This window comes from Python bivittatus, unplaced genomic scaffold, assembly GCF_059951505.1.
Source record: "Python bivittatus isolate LINGU-HERP-01145 unplaced genomic scaffold, Pbiv_v1 ctg000810_np1212, whole genome shotgun sequence".
Taxonomy (NCBI): domain Eukaryota; kingdom Metazoa; phylum Chordata; class Lepidosauria; order Squamata; family Pythonidae; genus Python; species Python bivittatus.
This window is the reverse complement of record NW_028277111.1, coordinates 2,195,174-2,216,621: the sequence shown is the minus strand read 5'-3', so window position 1 is coordinate 2,216,621 and position 21,448 is coordinate 2,195,174. Positions and strand designations below refer to the sequence as shown.

The 21,448-nt window shown below is 47.1% G+C and overlaps 1 protein-coding gene and 1 pseudogene across 3 annotated transcripts; one reads left to right on the top strand and one right to left on the bottom strand.

The window, feature by feature from the left end:
- The first annotated feature begins 4,112 nt into the window (after positions 1-4,112).
- LOC148213923 (uncharacterized) lies at positions 4,113-17,826 on the top strand. 3 transcript variants are annotated; one of them, XR_015793623.1, is made up of 7 exons: positions 4,113-4,261; positions 7,652-8,278; positions 8,973-9,093; positions 10,311-10,366; positions 10,710-10,830; positions 11,769-13,910; positions 16,210-17,826. XR_015793623.1 is itself a non-coding variant. In XM_088129451.1 (6 exons), the coding sequence occupies exons 2-6, from the start codon at positions 7,799-7,801 to the stop codon at positions 13,397-13,399; spliced, it is 2,409 nt and encodes an 802-aa protein (XP_087985577.1). In that variant the 5' UTR covers positions 4,113-4,261; positions 7,652-7,798; the 3' UTR covers positions 13,400-17,826. The 3 variants fall into 3 exon arrangements, 2 of the variants coding, with proteins under 2 accessions (XP_087985577.1, XP_087985578.1); XM_088129451.1 differs by having other exon boundaries at positions 11,769-17,826; XM_088129452.1 differs by having other exon boundaries at positions 4,118-4,261; positions 7,741-8,278; positions 11,769-17,826.
- LOC112542549 (U5 spliceosomal RNA) lies at positions 11,076-11,185 on the bottom strand (annotated as a pseudogene).
- Positions 17,827-21,448: the final 3,622 nt, after the last annotated feature.

Below are 21,448 nucleotides of genomic sequence, written 5' to 3'. Positions count from 1 at the left end.
CCAGCCAGCCCTGCTGGCTGGGGAATTCTGGGAGTTGAAATCCACCCATCTTCAAGCGGCCAAGGTTGAGAAATACTCGTCTAATGGAACAAAACATGAAAATTTTAACAAAGGGAAACACTTTTTTGAATACATGAGATAAGGTAGCAAATAATCTTCCTTGATTTCTCCTGTTTCTTAGGAAAAAGTCTCAGCACGTTGCTGACCCTGTTCCTGATTAGCTCTGTCAGGAATATATATATTTAAAGGACATACTGGAATTAATCTGAGTTACAGTACGTAGGGGCTGCTGTTATTCACCACTGCAATGACCCTTTGCATGGATGTCGAATTGCTCTGCCTTTGTCTGTGTCTTAAACTGTGTTCAATGCATTTTGTAAACTTGTACGGCAAAGCAATTAGCTAATAAAGTTTTTAAAACCTAAGGAAACTGACAAACTGGGAAATGCAAAAATGGTGTCGTGCCAGCTCTGGAACATAAAAGCAACAGTCTCTTTTTTGCCCCTCTGTCTATCTACGCAGCATTCAGCGATGAGGTTTATTACTTGAACTGAAGGAAGAGAGACCGCTTTTGGTGTTAGAAAGTCGGGGTGGATATATGCTTGTGAAAATTAAAAGGACAAAAAAGGATATTTGAACTAAATAAAAACCCAAAACAAACTAGGAGGATGAAGGGGGTGTTAGCTCAGGTGACAATGTGTTTGTAATGTATGTTTTCCCTTGAAAATATTTTCCTGCTTTATATTTATGGAAGAGAAGCATATGAATAATTTAATTTAACAGCGGTTAAGTTGGCTGTGGCAGATTATGCTCAGCAAGTCCAGCCCAGTGCGATGAATCAATATTCCTGGGAAAGCAAACCTTGACTTAGCGTTACATGTGGCTCAAGTCCTATCCTGATAGAGTGTGTCTGACACAATCACAGATTCCAGCACTAAACTGTCATGTGGCTTATCTAAAGTCTGATTTGTTTGTAAGATTTCTACTCCCCCCCCACAGCAGCTCTCTGAGGTAGGAGGAACTGGCCAGAAGTCACCCACTGGCTGAGCTCCCTGCACCCAGACTGGCTTTGACTACAGCCACCCCCCTGGCATTACCCCTGAGCCAGAGTACAAAGGCCTGTTGAATAAACCCCAGCTTAAAAATAAAGTGCAGTTTATTGCAAGGCCATTGCATGGAAATGTCGGAAGGTGAAGATGCAAGTGGGATTCAACTCGACTCTTTCCAAGACCGGTAATCGATTAGTAGGAGGAGTAAAACTCCTTTTGGGGTGAGTGCAGCTGGTGACCATGAAGTTGTCTTGGGAGCAACGTGGAAGTAGCTTGCCATTCCTCCTTCAGAGGTGGTTTTTCCAATTCCCCTCAGAAATCAATTCTTAATAGACATCAAATTATTCACGTAGATAAGAAACCCTACGAATGCCTTGAGTGTGGGAAAGGTTTTTGTCATAGCATAAGCCTCATTTCACACCAAATTGTTCATACTGGGGAAAAGCCATATAAATGCATGGAATGTGGGACCACTTGAAGCTTCCAGATACTCTTCAAGGGTAGCCCCATGTAGAGCACACTACGATAGTCTCTATGGGAGATGACCAGAGCATGAGTGACTGTTCGAAGGACAGCAGAGGAAGTCACCTTCTCCCAGGCAAACAACTGGCTGGTGATGGTTGCAAATCATAAATAGGGGGTCGTGCTCCAGAGTGGTCCAATCCATAGTGTTTTTTTCTTTATTTTTTGTTAAATAAACCATCCATTTAAAAAAAGATGGATTTTTCTATATTAATTTGAAAGAAAAACTTGTAGCTTTTTCCGAAGTAATTTAGCTTAACAGAAAGTGTTTTACAGTCACAGTGAATCTAATGAGGGAAGGTGGGCTGGGGTTCCTTGTCTAATTTTATTTCCTTATGGATGGGTTTCCCTTAAAATCAGAATAATTGTTTTCTCTTGGATAAGTCTAAACCAGTGTTTCCCAGCCTTGGCAACTTTAAGGTATGTGGATTTCAACTCCCAGAATTCCATGAGCTCCTGGTGATATCATGGTTACATCCATGTCTTGTCTTGGCAACGAGATGGATGTGCTTTGCCACTGTGTTCTTCAAGGATGTTTTTCTGATTTTTCAGTCTAGCCTCCAGGGTTGGGATTTTCTGGTGGTCTCCCATCCTAGTACTAACCAGGTCTGACCTGCTTAGCTTTGGGAGACCAGCCGGGTCAACAGAGTACAATGCTTAAGATTGGCTTTCATTTATTGGTTCCTTGGCCCAAGGCAGGCAGCTTTATGCCTGGTGATTAAAGCGTGGACGTGCGGACAAAAGCTGCTGTTGAAGCACAGATTTGGGGGGATTTCAGCGTTGGGAACTGGGTGCAAATCATAATGTCTCGTCACACTAGATCAGTGTTTCTCAACCTTGGGGACTTTAAGATATGTGGACTTCAACTCCCAGAATTCCCCAGCCAGCATTGAAGTCCGCATATCTTAAAGTGACCAAGGTTGAGAAACACTGCATTAGATTAACCTTCCATGTAGTCACAACTGTTAACTTCCTAAAGATGAACCAAGGCATTTTAAGAACCAGCATAAGTGCCTCTTAATATTTCGGTATGGAAATGCCATAAATGCCCGGGATGGGGTGGCATTAAAATGGGACAGTAAGAGACAGCCGAGCAGTTTATTTATTTACAGTATTTATTTATTTATTAAATTTATCCCCCACCCATCTCCCCCCAATGGGGAATATATAATAAACATACATTTCCTAGGGACAACCGTGTTTTATCTTTTCCTCCAAAATCAGCCCGCAGTCTACCTGCACCTTACAGAACATCTCAGAGCACCTGCTTTTGTGGGAGAGAGGCAGTGCACCATGGAATATGCACTGATATACAAACAGCTGCCTGGAGTGATGAAGCGCCAAACAGCTTCTACAGGTGAAACTCGAAAAATTAGAATATCATGCAAATGTTCATTTATGTCAGTATGGCAACTCAAAAGGTGAAACCAATATATGAGATAGACGCATTACATGCAAAGCGAGATATGCCAAGCCTTACTTTGGTATAATTGGGATGATTATGGCGTACAGCTTATGAAAACCCCAAATTCACAATCTCAGAAAATTAGAATAGTGTGAAAAGGTTCAATATTCTAGGCTCAAAGTGTCCCACTCTAATCAGCTAATGAATCCAGAACCCCTGCAAAGGGCTCCTGAGCCTTTAAATGGTCTCTCAGGCTGGTTCAGTAGGAATCACAAGCATGGGAAAGACTGCTGACCTGACAGTTGTGCAGAAAAATAAATGAACATTTGCACAATATTCTAATTTTTTGAGTTTCACCTGTATATCAGATATGGAGTATCATGAAATTCCATGTACGGTAATAGAACGTAATCCTATAATTGTAGATCTTGATCAAAATTCAGGCCTCTGTGTTTCAGGAGCAAAGGTTCTTCCAAAGATCGTGGTTCATTCTGACAAGACTCTGCTGATTCCCCAGTTTGAGGGCTCGGAGATGGTAGGTTCTCCATCTCTGGAGGGTTGCATTGCTCTTCCTGCATAGTGCAAAGGGCTGGACCAGATGCTCCTTGTAGTCCCTCCCAACTCCAGAAGGGATGACTCTGTTCCTTCTGGGGAGGTGGTCCCCACACGTGCAGAGGGCGCCAGCTTGGGGAAAGCGGGGTAGATTGGCGCGTCTCTCGACAGCTTTTTCGAGCGGATGAGCCTTTGGAACGCAGGTTCCCCAACCGGTCGCCCGCAGGAGGTTGGGATTCTAACGTGGGAAAGGTGGCTTCTGAGCCATTTACACCTGGGGGTGCGTGTGTGTTTTGCAGCCCCGCGTCGCAGGCTGGAGGGCCCCCAGCGTCGCATCTCTCCCCCCCGATCTGCGTAAATGGTCCTTTCCCCTCCTTTCGGCCCAACCTCTTCCCCCCCCCCCATCTTCCCCTCGGCTTCCGAAGGGTTACAGGGACGGTGGGAAGGGATTCCTAGAGAGGAAGGAAGGAGGGAAATTTGGGGAGCGGGGGGGAGGGAAGGGAGGGGAGGGGGCCCTCCGCGGCCAAGCCACCTCCCCATCCGGCCTTGCGCGCGTATCCCTCGTAGGAGCGCCGGAGGGGGGATGCGAGCGAGGAAGGACGGATCGGATGCGAAAAGGGTGGGGCGAGGCCGGAGCCGGCGGGGGGCTGAGTTGGGGACGGGGCGCGCCCACCTCCCTGCTCAGCGTCTCCTCTGGCCTTTGTCTCCCCTTCCGAGGGGTGGGGGCTGGCTGGTGAGTCCCGATCTTCAGCCCGGCGTCGGGGACGGGGACGGGGACGGAGCGAGCCGCCGAGCGGGGCGGAGGGAAGCCAGGCGCGGTCCGGCAGCGCCGGGAGAGACAATGCAAGGAGGCCTGGCGGGGGCGGGGGGGGGAGACTGCAGCGGAGAAGACCAAGCCCCCCTCCCCGCCGCCCCCTCCCCGCACTCTCGCCTTGCGGCGCGATGCCTCCGTCCGAGGTTATTCTCGCGCGTCCGCAGGCTGCGGCTGCTGTCCAGCCCCCCCGCCCGCCTCCAGCCCCTTCCCTTGGGGGGGCAGAGGACGAGCGAAACGGAGCCCGTAGGGAGGGGTAGCGTTTTACTAGTCCAGCCGGATCTGGGCCTCAAGAGGGTGGGGTAGAGTCCTGGGGGGTGAGTGAGCCCAAAGAAGCGATCCTAGAGATTTTCTAACCCGGATTGCCCGGGGCTGGCCTCGAAAAAGTTAAGCGGTGTCGGGCTGGCTAGTGCTTCTTCGTGGATTTGTTTCCTTCGGGAGGGTCCGTGCCCCCTCCTCTAATTCTCCCCAGGGCAACAACACCCCTGGGAGGTAGGCAGGCTGACAGAGAGGGACTGGGCCCGAGTCCCCCAGGGGGTGTCCGTGGCTGAGCGGGGACCAGACCCCGAGTCTCCCTGCTCCCGGTCTGACACCCCCACCCCGGCTCTCCTACTGAGCAGGGAGACCACCAGGAGTCGGGGGGTTTCTACTTTCCTGAGAAGGAAAAAGCAAAGAAGAAATGAGTGGGAAACCATTTCTGTACGGTTGCAAGATAAGGGCATGGCGGTGTCCAGAAAGTTTCCAAGAGTCAAGCTGAATTTGAGGGTGGCTTTGCTTTTTTTTTTTTTTTAGATTTCAGGCAAACATCTCAAAATACCCAGAGCAGTGTTTCTCAACCTTAGCCACTTTAAGATGTGTGGACTTCAACTCCAACTGGGGAATTCTGGGAGTTGAAGTCCACACATCTTAAAGTGGCTAAGGTTGAGAAACACTGCTCTGGGTATTGTTGGGATTTTCCCACCCATCAGACTTTTGGGTTACAACTCCCATCATCCTAGTAGTAGGACTTTGGGGAATGAGATTCTCAAATGTGGAGGGCCTTTCGTTTTGTTACCATGGTTTGGACTGGGGAGGAAGGGAGGGAAGGAGGAACTCTTTTGGGTGAAAGAGTTGCCTCCCCCTCCCCTTCTTCTCCCCCCCCCCCCCCCCCCCAGCTATGAGTGAAGAAATCTAAGCCTTGGTGAACAGAAAGGAGAGATCTAGCTCCAGGTTTTCTATCAGGAGGGGATCTAGCGGGGTGGAGGATTTGCAACTTGCCTGAGTTGAAATTCTCTGTGGTGGCTTGGTGCATGCAGATTCACACACACACACACACACACACACCCTTCGTTGGCTTTCTTTTGGAAAACATCTTTCCAAGGAACGAGCAGTGTGCATTAGAATGACAGCTTCCCTAAAGTTGTACGGCTTTGGTGCAAGACATTTTAAAAAGGCATTCAGTTTTAATACAGAAGAATAATAAGGAAAGGAAGCAGTAGAACAAAACAGAAATAATAAGAGAGGGAAGAACCGGAAAACAAGCCCATCTATTCTTGGGAACGGGTCCAGTTTCTCCACCAGGAAGGGCTTCAGTTGGATTCAGTTCCAAACTGTTTGTCCCATGGAGAACATAAAGGGAAGGATTGCTCGAGATTCCCGGGAAGGAAAAGCAGAAAACAGAATCAGTTGCTGCTTCTGTCCTGTCGAAGGTCTAAGCCAGTGTTGTCCAAACTTGGCCACTTTAAGATGAGTGGACTTCAACTCCCAGAATTCCCCAGCCAGCCACGCTGGCTGGGGAATTCTGGGAGTTGAAGTCCACTCATCTTAAAGTGGCCAAGTTTGGACAACAGTGGTCTAAGCTGACTGGGTCTGTCTGGGTCTAAGCTGGCTGAAGGAAAACCTCTTTGGGCTGATGAACTTGAGAAGAATTCAGTTCAGGTTACGTTGTCCAATCTAACCTGAATGTCCAATGTGCTGTTGCAGGTCCTGCCATCACTGCCCCTCCATCCTCTTCTGTAAAAATGAATTTATTACTCTTGCTTGCCCCCTCCCTTGCAACATTAAAATGGTCAAGAGTCAGTAGCTGCCTGTTTGACATTTCACAAGGTTGCGATAGATAGATAGATAGATAGATAGATAGATAGATAGATAGATAGATAGATAGATAGATAGATAGACAGAATTGTTGAAATGGTCAATTGCTTACAAAAATACAAAAAAGATCCCTGAATTGATTTGTTGGGGGTAAGGGCCTGTGTGCCAGCAATTCATTTAATAAAGCTATTTTAAAAAGCTGGGGGATCCTGATGTACGGGAACCACGAAATGGGGTAAGGAGCCGTTCTAGGCGCTCGGTGCAGCAACCAGTGAATTGGGGTTATCCCACAACAGAGAAAGCCAAAACAAACAGGAGTGTTTGAGGCAATTTGAGCAGATATTTGTACCTTCAAAGTGGAGCAGGAAAATGGGCCAAGTGGTTGCATTTGAGGTGGGTGGGGATAACTCCCTGTGAGACCCTGGGCTAGTCCCCCTCTCAGCCCCAGAGCCAGGGTGGGATGATGGGAAAGGGGCTGGACTAGGAGTGGGGAAATGCAGGTTCTGGTCCCCCTTCAGCCATGAAAGCTCTCTAGGGCACTCTGGAGCAGTCTTCTCTCAGTCAGGCCTACCTCCCAGGAGTGTTGTAAGGGTCAAATTAAGTGAACTTCTCATCTGATTGCTCTTTCTCACTCTGCAGTGGGGAAGGGGCTGGACAGAGGGGGGTGATCCAGGTTCTGGTCTCCCCTCTGCCATACCACCTCTCTGGAGGACCCTAGGCCAGTCCCTCTCTCACATAGGGGAGGAAATGGGGGGGGGGGAAATGGGAGGAGGAAATGCTCTGTACGCCACCTTAAACTTCTGAAAAAGAGGCAGGAGCTACACCTTTTAATAAATAAATAACGCTTAGAGGAACAGTCATCCAGCTGAAAAAACAGATGCAAAGTAAGTTAAGTTGCCTCCCTGCCCGATGGTGTCCCCCCTCAAAGTCTTCTGAGCATCTTTAGTTGAGAGAAGGTGCCTTTAGCTCCTCTTTGGGTGGGAGTCACACAACATACTAGACTAGGTTCAAATAGAGTTGAGTAATTCAGGGTTCGGTGTGTGTCAGCTGCTCAGCTGCTTCCTCGGCGTGTTATTTCAAAAGGGTCATCACATAAGCTATAATGTGATTTTTTGATTTTTTTTTTTTTGCTCAGGCAGATCATGTTAAGGGAATGCAGCTGTCATCTTTTGCTAACTTGGGTTTAGAGTTGTTTCCTGCAACGTGTGAATCGGGTCTGGGTTTTTCACTTGTCTGCAGGCAAAGGAGCTGGGAACCAGCTGGAGTTAGGTGGCATAATTGTGTCCTCTGTCGCAAGGGTCAATCAAAGCCTGTTTTGGATTCGGCAGGACTTGACATCCCTGCTTTTCTCGCCCATCCTTGTTGGGAAGAAAAGGCGTTCCAACAATGCCGTTGGAAATGACCTCGCAGGACAGGTCAAACGTGGCCACGTCACGGTCTGAGCTGGATCACAAGGTGGAGAAGAAATCAGAGAAGAAGGCCTGCCTAGAAGCCAATCGAGCCCCTTGTCCTCTCCAGCGCTCAAGTGGCAAAGAAGGTGGTGGGATGGGGGCGCAGAAAGCCCCGACCAAGGATACGTCCAGTTCTGATGTCCAGCGAGAACACTTCCGGCAGCTTGGCTATCAGGGTGCGAAGGGTCCCCGAGAGGTTTGCAGCCAGCTCCATGATCTTTGCCATCAGTGGCTGAAGCCAGAGAAGCATTCCAAAGCTGAGATGTTGGACCTGGTGATCCTAGAGCAGTTCTTGGCTGTCCTGCCCCCGGAGATGAAGAACTGGGTCCGAGAATGTGGGGCAGAGACCAGTTCCCAGGCGGTGGCCCTGGCCGAGGGCTTCCTGCTGAGCCAGGCGGAGGAGCAGAGGCAGCAGGTGAGAACAGGGCCTGGAGATGGCTCACTTGAGCTTCCCTCGGCCACTTTCTGTTCACAGCATCTTGTGCCCATCTTATTTATTTATTTACTTACTTATTTACGGTCCTATGAAGCCAATGGCCCATTTCACTTATTTATCTTATTCGTTCATTCATTCATTCATTCATTCATTCATTCATTCATTCATGGCCCTATGGAACCAATGGCCCCATTAATTAATTAATTAATTAATTAATTAATTAATTAATGGCCCCATGAAGCCGATGGTCTATTGAACTTCTTTATTTGTATAACCTATCCCCTTCTCTTCTGCTCATTTACCAATGAAAAATACTGAGATTACTCCATCCTTCAAAAAGTGTCTTGCTGCGGAAGAGAAAATCATTCTCATTCTAGTAAAGGACCAATACAGGCCTTTCCTGGGTTTTACACGCCCTGACTTAGGTAAACCCAACATTATTACCAGGGTTGCAAAACGGGCTGGCAGGTTTCTGCAGGCAGTCTGACCTTTGTAAAAACTGTCATGTTAGGAGTCCGGGAACAAACCCCCTGCATAATCCTTGGACTGCCCGTATTATTATACAAATTAGAATATTAATGGGGAATATTCTACCCAAATTATTTTTTTCCTGTGCTGTTCCTCTTCTGATCTTTCTCTTTGGTCTTTGGGGCTTCTTGTTTTCTCTTTGGAGGACCGAGTTGTGGAAGAAACTACCAACTTCCCCAGGATAGAAAAAAATCCATCCGTCCCTCATCCAAAGCCGTTGTTAAGGCGGATCAAGCAAGAAATTGACAAGGTTGCTACTACGCTAGGTACGCGCTGGTGGGCCATTTTTCAGGCTTATCTTTTGCTGGCAGGCATGACTAAACTATATAAACTGCTTTAATGTTCTGAGCCAGTGCAGATATAAATCTGAGTTAGGCAGCTATTCAGAATTTTGGGCATGTCTTGTGAGCGCTCTCACAAAATGGCTGTCACAGCGGGGTAGTCATAAACATAAAAAGCTATCAAGACAAATGCATCCAATCACGGAATGCTGTTTTCCCAGAAGGGAAACTGGGGTGGAAAGGAGTTAAATGTATTTTATTGGGTTGGTTTTGATCAGTGTTTTTCAACCTTGGCAACTTTAAGATGGGTGGACTTCAACTCTCAGAATTCCCCAGCCAGCATCCTTTAACCCCATCCAAGGATATCACTGACTACACCCCTTGGAGATTAAAAAAAATGTTTTTTAGATGTAGCCCCCAGTTGCAAAAAAGTTCAGGATAAAAAAGCTAGTATTCGGGGGCCAAGAACTACATCAGCATCAATATTTGATCTTATGCTGGGACAGGACCAGAACAATGTGGGCGGAGCCAGAAAATGAATGTGTTTTAAGCTACTTTTCATCTTAGTCTAAAACCAGTGTTTCTCAACCTTGACACCTTTAAGATGGGTGGACTTCAAGTCCCAGAACTCCCCAGCCAGCATCTTAAAGTTGCCAAGGTTGAGAAACACTGCTCTAAGCTGGTCCCTCCCTCTCAATGCTGGCTGGGGAATTCTGGGAGTTGAAGTCCACCCATCTTAAAGTTGCCACGGTTGAGAAATACTGCTCTAAGCTGGTCCCTCCCTCTCAATGCTGGCTGGGGAATTCTGGGAATTGAAGTCCACCCATCTTAAAGTTGCCAAGGTTGAGAAACACGGCTCTAAGCTGATCCCTCCCTCTCAACCCCACGGTGGGGTAGGGGTGAAAATGCTCGACCAGGAGTGGAGAGACCAGGTTCTAGACCCCCTCAGGCCCAAAAGCTCCCTGGGGGCCTCTGGGCTGGTCCTTCTTGCTCAACCCAACCTCCTTCCCAAGGTTATTGTTGTGGGGAAGAAAAAGATGAAACATCTTTGGCTCCATCTTTCACAGGAGGGCAAGAAGGTTGCTGAAGAACTGTGGCTGGGCTGGAATCCACAGCTTGTCCACCTGCGTGGTAGAACCTGAGTTTGCCTTCCACCCAGAGAAGTCAATCTTCCTTGCATCTCTCTCTCTCTCTCTTTCCAGGGGATGAACCACAGCTGGCTGCTGGATGTAACCCTCCTTCTGGGCAGCTGGATCAGGTAGGGGAATAATCCTGATGGGAAAGAGAGCCTGGCATTCATCTCCCTGGATTTGGAAGAATTGTTGCCGGCTTTTTGCTGCTGTCAGATATATCCCTAAAGAAGGATATGTTTGAGGAGCACGGTCTCCTATTCTGCCCCACTGGCTCCTCAAGTCCCCTGTTGTTCTGGGAGTTGAAGTCCACCCATCTTAAAGTTGCCAAGGTTGAGAAATGCTGCTCTAAGCTGGTCCCTCCCTCTCAATGCTGGCTGGGGAATTCTGGGAGTTGAAGTCCACCCGTCTTAAAGTTGCTAGGAAATGTACTGCCTTAAATGTAAGAAGCCGACGTTTCCTGCTTTTTAGGTGTCGCTTGAGGAAGTATCTGTAACTTTTACAGAGGAGGAGTGGGCACTGCTGGATCCGGACCAAAGAGCTTTGCACAGGGATGTGATGGCAGAGAACAGTGGTATTGCCTCCTCCTTGGGTAAGTTTCCACTTAAAGGAAAGAAAAAACACAGAAAACAATACAGTTTATTCATTCATTTATTTATGTATTAAATTTATATGCCGCCCATCTCCCCCAGAGGGTGACTCTGGGTGGCTCATAGGTTAAAATCAAACAGTAAAAATATAAATATCCATCATAAATTCACTAACAAATAATACTATATAAAAGACTATATACATAAAAAGACTATAAAATTCAAGATGACCGGCGGGGGGGGGGGGGGCAGAATCAATTACTCCACCAGCCAAGGAAAACTCATAAATGTGTCTCTCCGTGGAAATCTTTAGTAAAAGACAAAAGATTTATACGATCTGAAGAGAAGCTAGAGTATAAGAAAGTTTAAGAAAGAAAAAAAAGATAATGAGAGAAGCGACTCCTGCCCTTCTTTACAGCAGTTACAAACAAACCCATTATTCCTCCTTCCTCCTTCGCATTACAAAACTCCCTTCAGACCCTTATTCAGTCCCCTTTCAGTCATCAAAACCAGAAATCAGCATTTCTCTTTTTTCCATGTCCAGCAAAAAGTCTGTAAAAGGTTTCCAGACTTTTATAAAAGTAATGTATTGTTTTATCCTTGACCAAACAGGTCAGTTTTGCCATCTCTGCTGACTCTGCCATCTTCACCCTCCGTTCCTCCATTGTGGGTATTTCAATAGTTCTCCATCTTTGTGCATATAATAATCTTGCTGCAGTTACCCTATATAAAATCAGTCTTCCATCAATCTTTTCAAATTGACTATCCATAAGTCCCAGTACGAAAAGTTCTGGTTTGATCTCAATATTAGTCTTCAAAACTCTTTGTATCATCATATGTATCTGTTTCCTTTTTTTTTTTTTTGCTTTTTCACAAGTCCACCACGCGTGGTACAATTTCATAACTTACCGGAAGTCTTTTCACTTTTCCCCCCTGCCAGGAAGTGATTGGCCAGAGAGCGAAAATGGAGAAATACATGGGGTATTGTTGGGAAAAATCGGAAGCGAAGAGGAGGACAAGCAGAGAGCAGAAGCTGAAGCCGGCAGAATGAAGGACGAACCTTCAGGTTCTTACGACACTGAATTTTACGAGCTTCCGGTCCGCGAAAAAATAGAAGACGGGATCGAGTGGAGCCAATGCCTTCTGTGTGGAAAAGCCTTCGACTGCCAGTCGAGCCTGATCGCTCACTGGGAGAGCCACACGACCAAGAAGCCATATAAATGCCTGGAGTGCGGGAAGAGCTTCAGCACGAGGCAGTACCTCGGTTGCCACCAGCGAGTTCACACCGGGGAGAAGCCGTTCAAATGCACCAAATGTGGGAAGAGCTTCAGCACGAGGCAATATCTCGCCTGTCACCAGAGGATCCACACCGGGGAGAAACCCTTCAAGTGTCTGGAGTGTGGGGAGACCTTCTGCTGGGCTAACTCTCTCACTTTACACCAGATCATTCATACAGGAGAGAAGCCATTTAAATGCTTGGTGTGCGGGAAAAGCTTCAGTCGAAGCACCAGCCTTTCTTCACACCAGAGAATACACACAGGGGAGAAGCCATATAAGTGCTTAGAGTGTGGAAAGAGGTTCATCCACAACACTAGCCTCACTTACCATCGGCAGCATCACACGGGAGTGAAACCCTACAAATGCCCTGAGTGTGGAAAGAGGTTCAGTCACAGGACGAGCCTGACCTACCACCAACGGAGTCACACCGGAGTGAAACCACATTCCTGTTTGGAGTGCGGAAAGAATTTCAGCACTCGTCAGTACCTCACTTCCCACCAGCGGATCCACACAGGAGAGAAACCGTACAAATGCGCCGAGTGCGGGAAGAAATTTGTCCACAGCACGAGCCTCAGCTACCATCAGCGCCTTCACCGAGGGGAGGAACCGTTTCAGTGTTTGGAGTGTGGGAAAAGTTTCATTACGAGACAGTGTCTCACCTCGCATCGAAGAATCCACACGGGGGAAGAACCCTTTAAATGCCTGGAGTGCGGAAAGAGCTTCCGAAGACGCACGAGCCTTATTTCCCATCAAAGTATCCACATGGGAGAGAAGCCGTATAAATGCCTGGAGTGCGGAAAGAGCTTCACCACTAGCAAATACATCATTTCCCATCAGAGAATCCACACCGGAGAGAAACCTTACAAATGTTTGGAGTGTGGGCAGACCTTCTGTTGGGCTAACTCCCTGACCTTACATCAGATCACTCACACGGGAGAGAAACCCTTTAAATGCTTGGAGTGTGGAAAAAGCTTCAGCAGAAGCACCAGCCTTACCTCGCATCAGAGGATCCACACGGGGGAGAAGCCGTATAAATGTTTAGTGTGCGGAAAGAACTTCAGCACAAACAGATACCTCACGTGCCATCAACGGATTCATATTGTGGATAAAGCTTTTAAATGCCTGGTGTGTGGGAAGAGCTTTAGCACTAGCAAATACCTCAGCTGCCATCAAAGAATCCACACCGGGGAGAAGCCATTTAAATGCCTGGAGTGTGGGAAGAGCTTCTGTTGGGCGTATTCCCTTACTTTACATCAAAGAATCCACACAGGAGAAGATGCATTTAAATGCTAGGAGTATGAAAGTGACTCTGGTTTTTTTGGGGGGGGGTGGAAGGATGAGGGAGCCCTTATTGTAGAAGAATTTAAGGGAGAAACCGTAGAAATCACTGTGGAAAGACATTCGTGCGGAACACAGACTTCATTTCTTTGCGTTAGATATAAATTTATTTATATGTATGCTTTATACTGTTGGTGTGTTGGCCGATTGTTGCTGTCCAGTGTTTCAGACGGCTTCCTTTTCAGCCCCGCTTTGAGGGACTGGGAGCTGGACTTGAACCGTCAGTACGCTCCACATCTAAGCAATCGTTGTACCCTAATTTGAATTCTTGGGGTGAGAAGGAAAGAACTGCAGTCTGTGCACAGATCTCACCTCTCAGCGAAGACCGGGGACACGAGAGGATCCGTAGAAACGCCTGGAGTTTTGCAGAAGTCCTTCAGCTGGAGCTGAAGATGTCAAGGAACCCATATCGTAGATTTGCAAGGAATATAGGATGTTCATCCGCAGTAGACCAATGGAGGCCCATGTGAGTTCCTATAACATTGAGTTTCTAAAGGTTGGGAGCTCTAGGGGTCTAAGGATAGCTCATCCTAATCTACGTTGTCTGACATGTTCCTGTCAGACAGAGATCTCAGGCCACTTCTGGCCCTTCCTGCTCCACCTCCGCCAGACCCTTGGCCACTGAGTCTCCCTCAACGTACTAGCCAGAATGCTTGACTCCAGTTCTTGCACAGAGGGTCTCTAGCATCACCCAGTCTTCCAAACGCAGGGCTTTCAAGAAGACAGGCATGGCTGCAATAGTGACCATCCAGGAGATGCCAACAGAAGCAGAGTGCGAGACATGGGCACGTGGACCCTCTTTCTCTAGCAAATGCAGCGACATTTGAGATTGCTGGAGTGAGGGGGGAGGCTTTGTGTGTGTGGCCCCCAATCCATTTGCTGTATTTATTTACTAGGGTTATATCCTGCCCTTGCTCCTGGAGCTCCGTTTGGGAATCTCCCTTCATTTTATCCCCCCAGCAAGATCCTGCAAGGTGACCAGCTCAAAATCAGCCACAGGGTTTCCAGGATGGAAGGTGGATTTGAACTCAGGTCTCTCTCTCCTGGTCTAAATCCTGTAATTGCTGTATTGTCATAGGAATCCACCGGGCCGGGGGTGGGGGGTGGGGGACACCTGTTGCAGTGTCACGGTGTAAAGTCCAACCCTGACGTACTTGTGAGTGGCCTCAGCATACAGGTACCCAAGAGGAGGTCTTTGGTGTGATGTCAGGCTCCCGTTTTGTCATCCTGATAAGGAACAGACTCATGCAAATCAGGGGGGCTCTTCAGTGCTAAACATCAAGAAATGGGGCCACAGCTTGGGGCACTCTCCTAGAGCAGTGGTTGGCAGCTAATGAGGCTCCTTCCTGCCCACCCACTGCAGCTCCTCACACCCCCAAAGCCCATCTCAGCCAAACGGCCATATTCAGCAGCACAATTTTACTTCTTCCTTGGTGATCTAAAGCTTGAAAATCTGGTCCCGCTTGGCTGAGCTTGCCTGGGCTCAAAGGCTAAGCGGGCCTGGATCAGGGGAGTGTTAGGATGGGAGATGACCAGGGGATCTCGGGCAATAGGCCAGATGAGAAAGTCAAAAAACATCTCCAAGGAAAGGAGTGGCAAACCACTTCCAAAGAAAATTCCACGTGAGGAGTCAAGTTCAGTTCTAGGGCTTTGCCCTTTTTAGGGGGTACATCACGTCTCCCTGCGAGTTTTAATGCACCTGCTTTATATTTCCAAGGAAAGCCCCCATTTGCAAAATAAACGAGAAGGGAAACCTGCAGGGTTGGGCTTCTGGAATCCATTCCGATCCCTTAATAAGAGCTCTGCTCTGGGTCACATGACCAGGAGATGCTCTGGGTCACATGGCCAGGAGTGGGGGTTAGAATGGAGGAATCGGCAGCCTTCGGAGCCTCTGCCCTCTCATAAGGATGCCTTGAGGAAGTTTTTCTGGATTTTTTTCCTCTGCAGTCCCTAGACAGATCCACCTCATTTTCAAGCTCATTATTTCTTTTCCCAGTTTCTTCCTCCCAACACCAAATTTGGTCCCGTTCCATGTTAGAATTATCCTGCTGATGGATCCCAGGACAGAACCCTGAATCCCTAAATTTCTTTCCAATATTCCATCAGGTTAGAAAGAAAAACAAGGACTGAAAGTTTTGGATCCCTGAAGCTTTCAGAGACTTAAAATAATGGGGAGAGTAGGGACATCTGCAAGGGGGATCAAAAAAATCAAGACAGCAGCTATGAAAATGTGATTGAAGCCTTTTACAGGGAGTCCTCACTTAATGACCATTCGTTTGTTCGACTGTTCGAAGTTACAACAGTGCTGAACAAAGGGACTTACAACCATCACAGCACCCCCATGGTCATGTGATCCAATCCAGGCACTTGGCAACCAGGTCACACGATGGTTGCAGTATCCCAGGGTCATGTGATCGCCATTTGTGACCTTCCCAGCTGGCAGGGCTTTGACTGAATGGTTGTGGCTGCCATCTTGATTTTTTTAACATTCCCCTATCCCACCCTGCACTCAGTCCTGGGTAGGGTTGGTCATTGACACTCTTTGGAGCAATGAAAACACTTCACAAGAATTACCAAGATAATTTTTCATACTGGCTGTGCCCATCCTTTACCGCCTTGATCCCAGAGCAGTGACATCGGGTGACACCTCCCTAACCCTTGCCAGATGTGATTTCCTTGTTTTTAATTTCCCGAAAAATGATATGTGAAGTTTGTGTGGTTGCAAGAAAGAACATACCAGCGTCCAGCATTATCTTTATTTTCAGAAACGCCTCTGGGCCCCCTGTAAACACCAGCGGTCCCCTTCAGAAATGCAAATGGAACATGGCTGCAGGCCAGGCCTTTGGAAGTGATGGAGATCCTTGGACCGATGTTTGGTGACTGGGAACTGCTTGGGCAGGCGTCCCCAACACATTACCACAATTCCAAAACGTGACTGCTAGACCCTGAAAGATTACCAATCCCCGATTTAGTCTCCTTGGATCTAGCCCTCCTCACTCACATCCTCCTCCTCCAGGCTGGCCTTGAAAAGGAATTCCAGTTGCCTAACCAATGACTCGAGCAGGCGGAATGGAGAATCCTCTCTGGATTTTTTCTCGGCTGCATTTCCCACCTGTCGTTCTGGGCTGCATTCTGTGTGGGGACCTGGGCCATTAACAACATAGACAGTTTGGGAGCACACACACCCCCTTTGCTTCTATGAGACTTGGGGGTCACAGGTGGATCCAAGCGGCAGGGCCTTTTCAGTGGTGGCAGCGAGACAACTGTCTGCCTGAAGTTGCATCGTTTGGGAAAGTTGCATCCTTTGAGAAACTGCAAAAAGGAGCTTTTTCTGGTGTGTCTCTTCCTCTGCTGCTGCCACCTCCTTGGCAGCTCTTGGGCCGTGCTGCTGCTCTGGTTTTAGCTCTCTTCCTTTGTAAGGATGTGCAAAGCGTTCTGTGCACAAACCATCTTGTGCGTGGAGGTTTTCGAGTGGGCCATGCCTGAATCAAAGCACAGCTGTTCTGGGTGTATTGATCTGTGCACATCTGGAATGGCAGGGCCATTTCGTCCCTCTATGGATGGGACCGGTCCAGATAGAAGTGGTGGAGTGGGGAGGACGCTGGTGACTTGGGGAGATGGGGAAGGAAGGAGGACGGACAGCGGGATACGTCACACGGTGGCAGTGGAAGGGAAGGAAGGAAAGACATTGCAGGCGGGAGCTGGTGGAATTCGTCATGTAGAGAAGGAGCAACGGGCATTAGACATGCCCAACTTGTCCGGATTTTGTTTTGCCCCAAACAAAACAGCCGAAGCGTTCCAGGTTTTGTTACTGCTGGACTGTGACTGATCCGAAAGGGTTTGGCAGAACTTCCGAAACATGATGGCTGGTTCTGGGTTCGAAAGAAACTCTTTTTCCTGTCTCGGGCCCACCCCTATGTTGTTGATGGCTTTGGATAGATGTGTAGAGGGGTGGGATTAATGAAAAAAGTAGAATAGTAATCCTGTGTAAAGCAACTTCTTCCCTGTGGTAGAAACCCACTCAGGTGAGGCACCGTGAATTGGAGAAAAGAGGCGTCGTGAATCTGTTCGAAGACCAACTGGTGGACTGGCAGCCTGAACTGGGCTCAGTGTTTGAGGTGCCTTCGGAAAAAGAGGCTCTTCTGAACGGCTGGGCCTCGTTGCCGAGAATTCAACTTTCGTTCTAGAGCCATATCCTGCTTTTTCACAGTGTTTCTTGTTTAAACAGTGCCGCTCTGCATGTTTTTACAGAAATCCAGTGAGTTATATGCAACTTTCGCTCTGTGTGTTTGGTCATTTTTCATTTTCTCTGTAATTTCATTTTTGTATCCCTTCTTGGATAGTTACTGGTTAATCTCCTGTACTAAAAGCATGGAATCATGGATGGGTATTTGAGTGTGAGTTTTTGGGGGAGGCGTACGAAAGGCGAGTCGTGCGTGAGCTTCTACAGTGGGAGGGGGGCATCACACGTGTCATGATGTCGTTCTGCCATGAGGTCATGTATGGCGTGGCTGACCTCATAGCAGCTGATACTGGATGCCTCTAGAACAGTGTTTCTCAACCTTGGCAACTTGAAGATGTGTGGACTTCTTCATGTGTCCACACATCTTCAAGTTGCCACGGTTGAGAAACACTGCCCTAGCTATACCATTGGACCCAAGCAGCCTTTGTGTGAGGTTTCCTTCCTAGGAAACCCTGGCCAAGTTCCCATGACCCATGAAGCCATGGCTTATTCAGTTGTGGTTTGAATGACTGGTTGAATGAATCGCCACGGGCTGGAGTCACCCAGCATGGTAAGCCATAAACATGATTTATAAACCATAAGTGTCTGAGTTCATACAGCCCACAGACTCATAAACAAGACAAACCATGATGTGTGAATCTGGCCAGCAAGTTCAGGAGGAATGAAGCCAAGATACTGAAGCCAGAGCTGGAAAGAGTTTTAAAAACCATGTTTGGGCATCTTTATTCTTCTTTCAAACAAAGCATCTTGCATCTGGGAAACCTCAGAAAGAGAATTTCTATGTCCTGTCTTTCTTCCAGGACGTTAAGGTGGTATACATAACATTCTCTTCTCCGTTTTTTTTTTTTCCTGCCACAACCACCCTGTGAGGTAGGTTAAGCTGAAAGATCATGAAAGCCCAGACTCATCGCCAAAGCTGAGTGAACTTGATCTTTGGACTTCTGAAAAGGTTGTTACCTCAACCTTGACACTGGGTTTGCACTTCAGGCTTAAGCCCTACTTAGCCATGGTTTATTGAACAAACCATGGTTTGGTTTAGGGCTGCAAACTAATCCTCAACTTATGACCATTCATTTAATGATCGTTTGAAGTTACAACAGTACCGAAAAAAGTGATGACCAGCCCTCGCATTTAGGACCGTCGCAATATCCTTGTGTTCACGTGATCAAAATTCAGGTGCTTGGCAACCGGCATGTATTTATAACAGTTGCAGAGTCCTGGGTCACTTGATTGCCATTTGTGACCTTCCTAGGGGGCTTCCAACAAGCAAAGTCAATGGGGGAAGCTGGATTTGCTTAACGACCACAGTGTTTTGCTTAACGACCATGGCAAAAAAGGTCAAAAAATTGGGCATGACTCATTTAATGACCACATTGCTTAGTGACAGAAGTTCCAGTCCCAATTGTGGTCATAAGTCGAGGACTATCTGTATGCTTTTGGCAAGCTCATTGTAACTGACTTAACAGAGTGTGTGAATGGGAATGTATGTACAGCTTCTTTATGATTTCCTTGCTTGTTTTTTCTAAGCATCTAACTATTCTTGGGCATCTGCAAGGCAGACTCGACAGCATCAGGATGGCATGCACGGGTTAGGGTTGTTGGCATGTTAAAAAGCAGTGGGGTGTCAATAACCAGGTTGAGCCTGTCATCTCAATGCCGTTGACCTCACCAAATAGATACCCTGCCTCCAGTGAAGTGGAGTAACCGTTAAAAGGGAAAGAGAACAAAGCAGAACCTGGTCCTAATCCAGGAGCAACTCCTGTGAACTTTGCTTGCCTAGCTGGTTTGGGGTTTAACAAATGATAGTTAAAACAAACCATAGTTTGGTGGATGAAGACAAGACAATATGCTAATGGGGCTTTGTATGTATCAAGGCTGATTTTCAAGTCCTTGAAGTATAACTTTTATGGGCAATTAACCAGAGTTAAATGTGTCAGAAGAGAATTCCCCCTCCCCAGTTAAATACATCTCCTTTAAAGACCAGGGGAATTCAAATTATGATGTGTGACAAACATAACAGCAGGCAGAGGTTGAATCGCCCATCGTGGTCACTATCTTGACTTTTCTTTTTACTATACCCTGCAGACATTCCTGTAAACAAAAATGAAGGAAAATAAAAAACTAAAATATTTGGGACTTGAGCTTGCCAAAAAAGACAAATTAAGGAAGGGAAACAGCCAGGGAAAAATATTTTCCCGCCTCTCTTAAAACACTAGGACCAGGAGTGATCCAAAGCAGCTGCTTGGAAGCAGATTTAAAACAGACAAAAGAAAGGGAGGGGGGCATTTAGGCAGGGCAAAATTAGCCTGTGGGATTCATTGCCACCAGATGTGGCAGCCACTAACTTGGATTGCTTGAAAAGGGGATCAGAGAAGTTCACGGAGGAAAATCTATCAAGAGCGATTGGTCTGGAGGAGTCAAGGCTGCCTCTGAGTCAGAGGCAATGTAGCTCCAAATATCAATTGCAAACAGAAGTACCTGGTTAGCCCTGTTTCTCAGCCTTGACAACTTTAAGATGGGTGGACTTCAACTCCCACAATTCCCCAGCCAGCAAGGTTGAGAAACACTGGGTTAGCCTCATTTTTTGGTGAATAACAGAGTGAACCGTGGCCTGGTCTAGTAGGCCCATTCTGTAGAGGAACTGACACATTCTTATAATTAAAAAAGTCACATTATGTATTTATTAAATGTATAGAGCCGACCATCTCGCATGTGTGACTCTGGGCGGCGCACACAAAATAACAAAAATGATAACCACCAATTAAAATAAAACCCTTAAAAGAATTAGCCGAGAAGTGGAGACCTCTGATACAACTTGGCTGAGATCTCAGAGCTGAAATGTGGAATCACCAGCTCTGATGCTTTCTTCTTATTTAAAAGGCTTAATGATCAACACTGAGTTCCATTTCTATTATTCATACTTTAAACATATAGTCCTGTTTTCTGTGCTGGACTTGTCTTGTAAGAACCTGGAGTGCCGACCAAGAACAAATCTGACTTTTGATTGATTTAAGTTTGCAACACAAGAATTCCGGCAAGGGCTCTACTGCCAGATGAGAACCCTATATATAGACAAGCGAAAGCAGGAAGACTGGTCTGTTTCCTTGCACTGTTGAAGACACTGTTCTCTCTGTGAAGACAGTGCAGGCTGTACCTGTTGATCATTTCAGAAACAGCTAACAGAGAGTTTTTATCAATGTAGAAGCCAAAGGCGTCGATAAGATCCAAGAGGTTTACAGCTAGTCCTTGCTTACTCTCATTTAATGACCGTTCCAAGTTATGACGGTTGGGAAAAAACAGCTTTGTGACCAATCCTCACATTTATAGCCATCGCAGCATCCCGTGGTCACGTGATCGCCATTTGGGCTCTTCACAGCCAGCTTCCTACTAATAGTGTCAATGGAGAAGCTGGCAGTAAAATTGCAAATCACGGTCACGTGATGCTTTGCTTAATAACTGCAGCAAAAGTGGCACAGTCATGTGACTTTTCACTTAGTGACTGCAGTATTATCTATGTAAAATCTTTTAATAAAAAAATATTTAAAAAACAAAAGAGGCAGAGCTTGGTCACAAGGGCGCAACACTTTCATCATTTGATCCCATGCCCTTTTGGACCCCTCTGGAGTCAGCGGTTGCATTCTAGAACACGGTGGGGCTTATTCACAAGCCATGTGTAGTGAACAAGGAAGACATCCTTGTTGGAAATAGGCACGACCGTGATCCATCCCAAAGGGGCTGTAAATGAGATAACATTTGGGAGC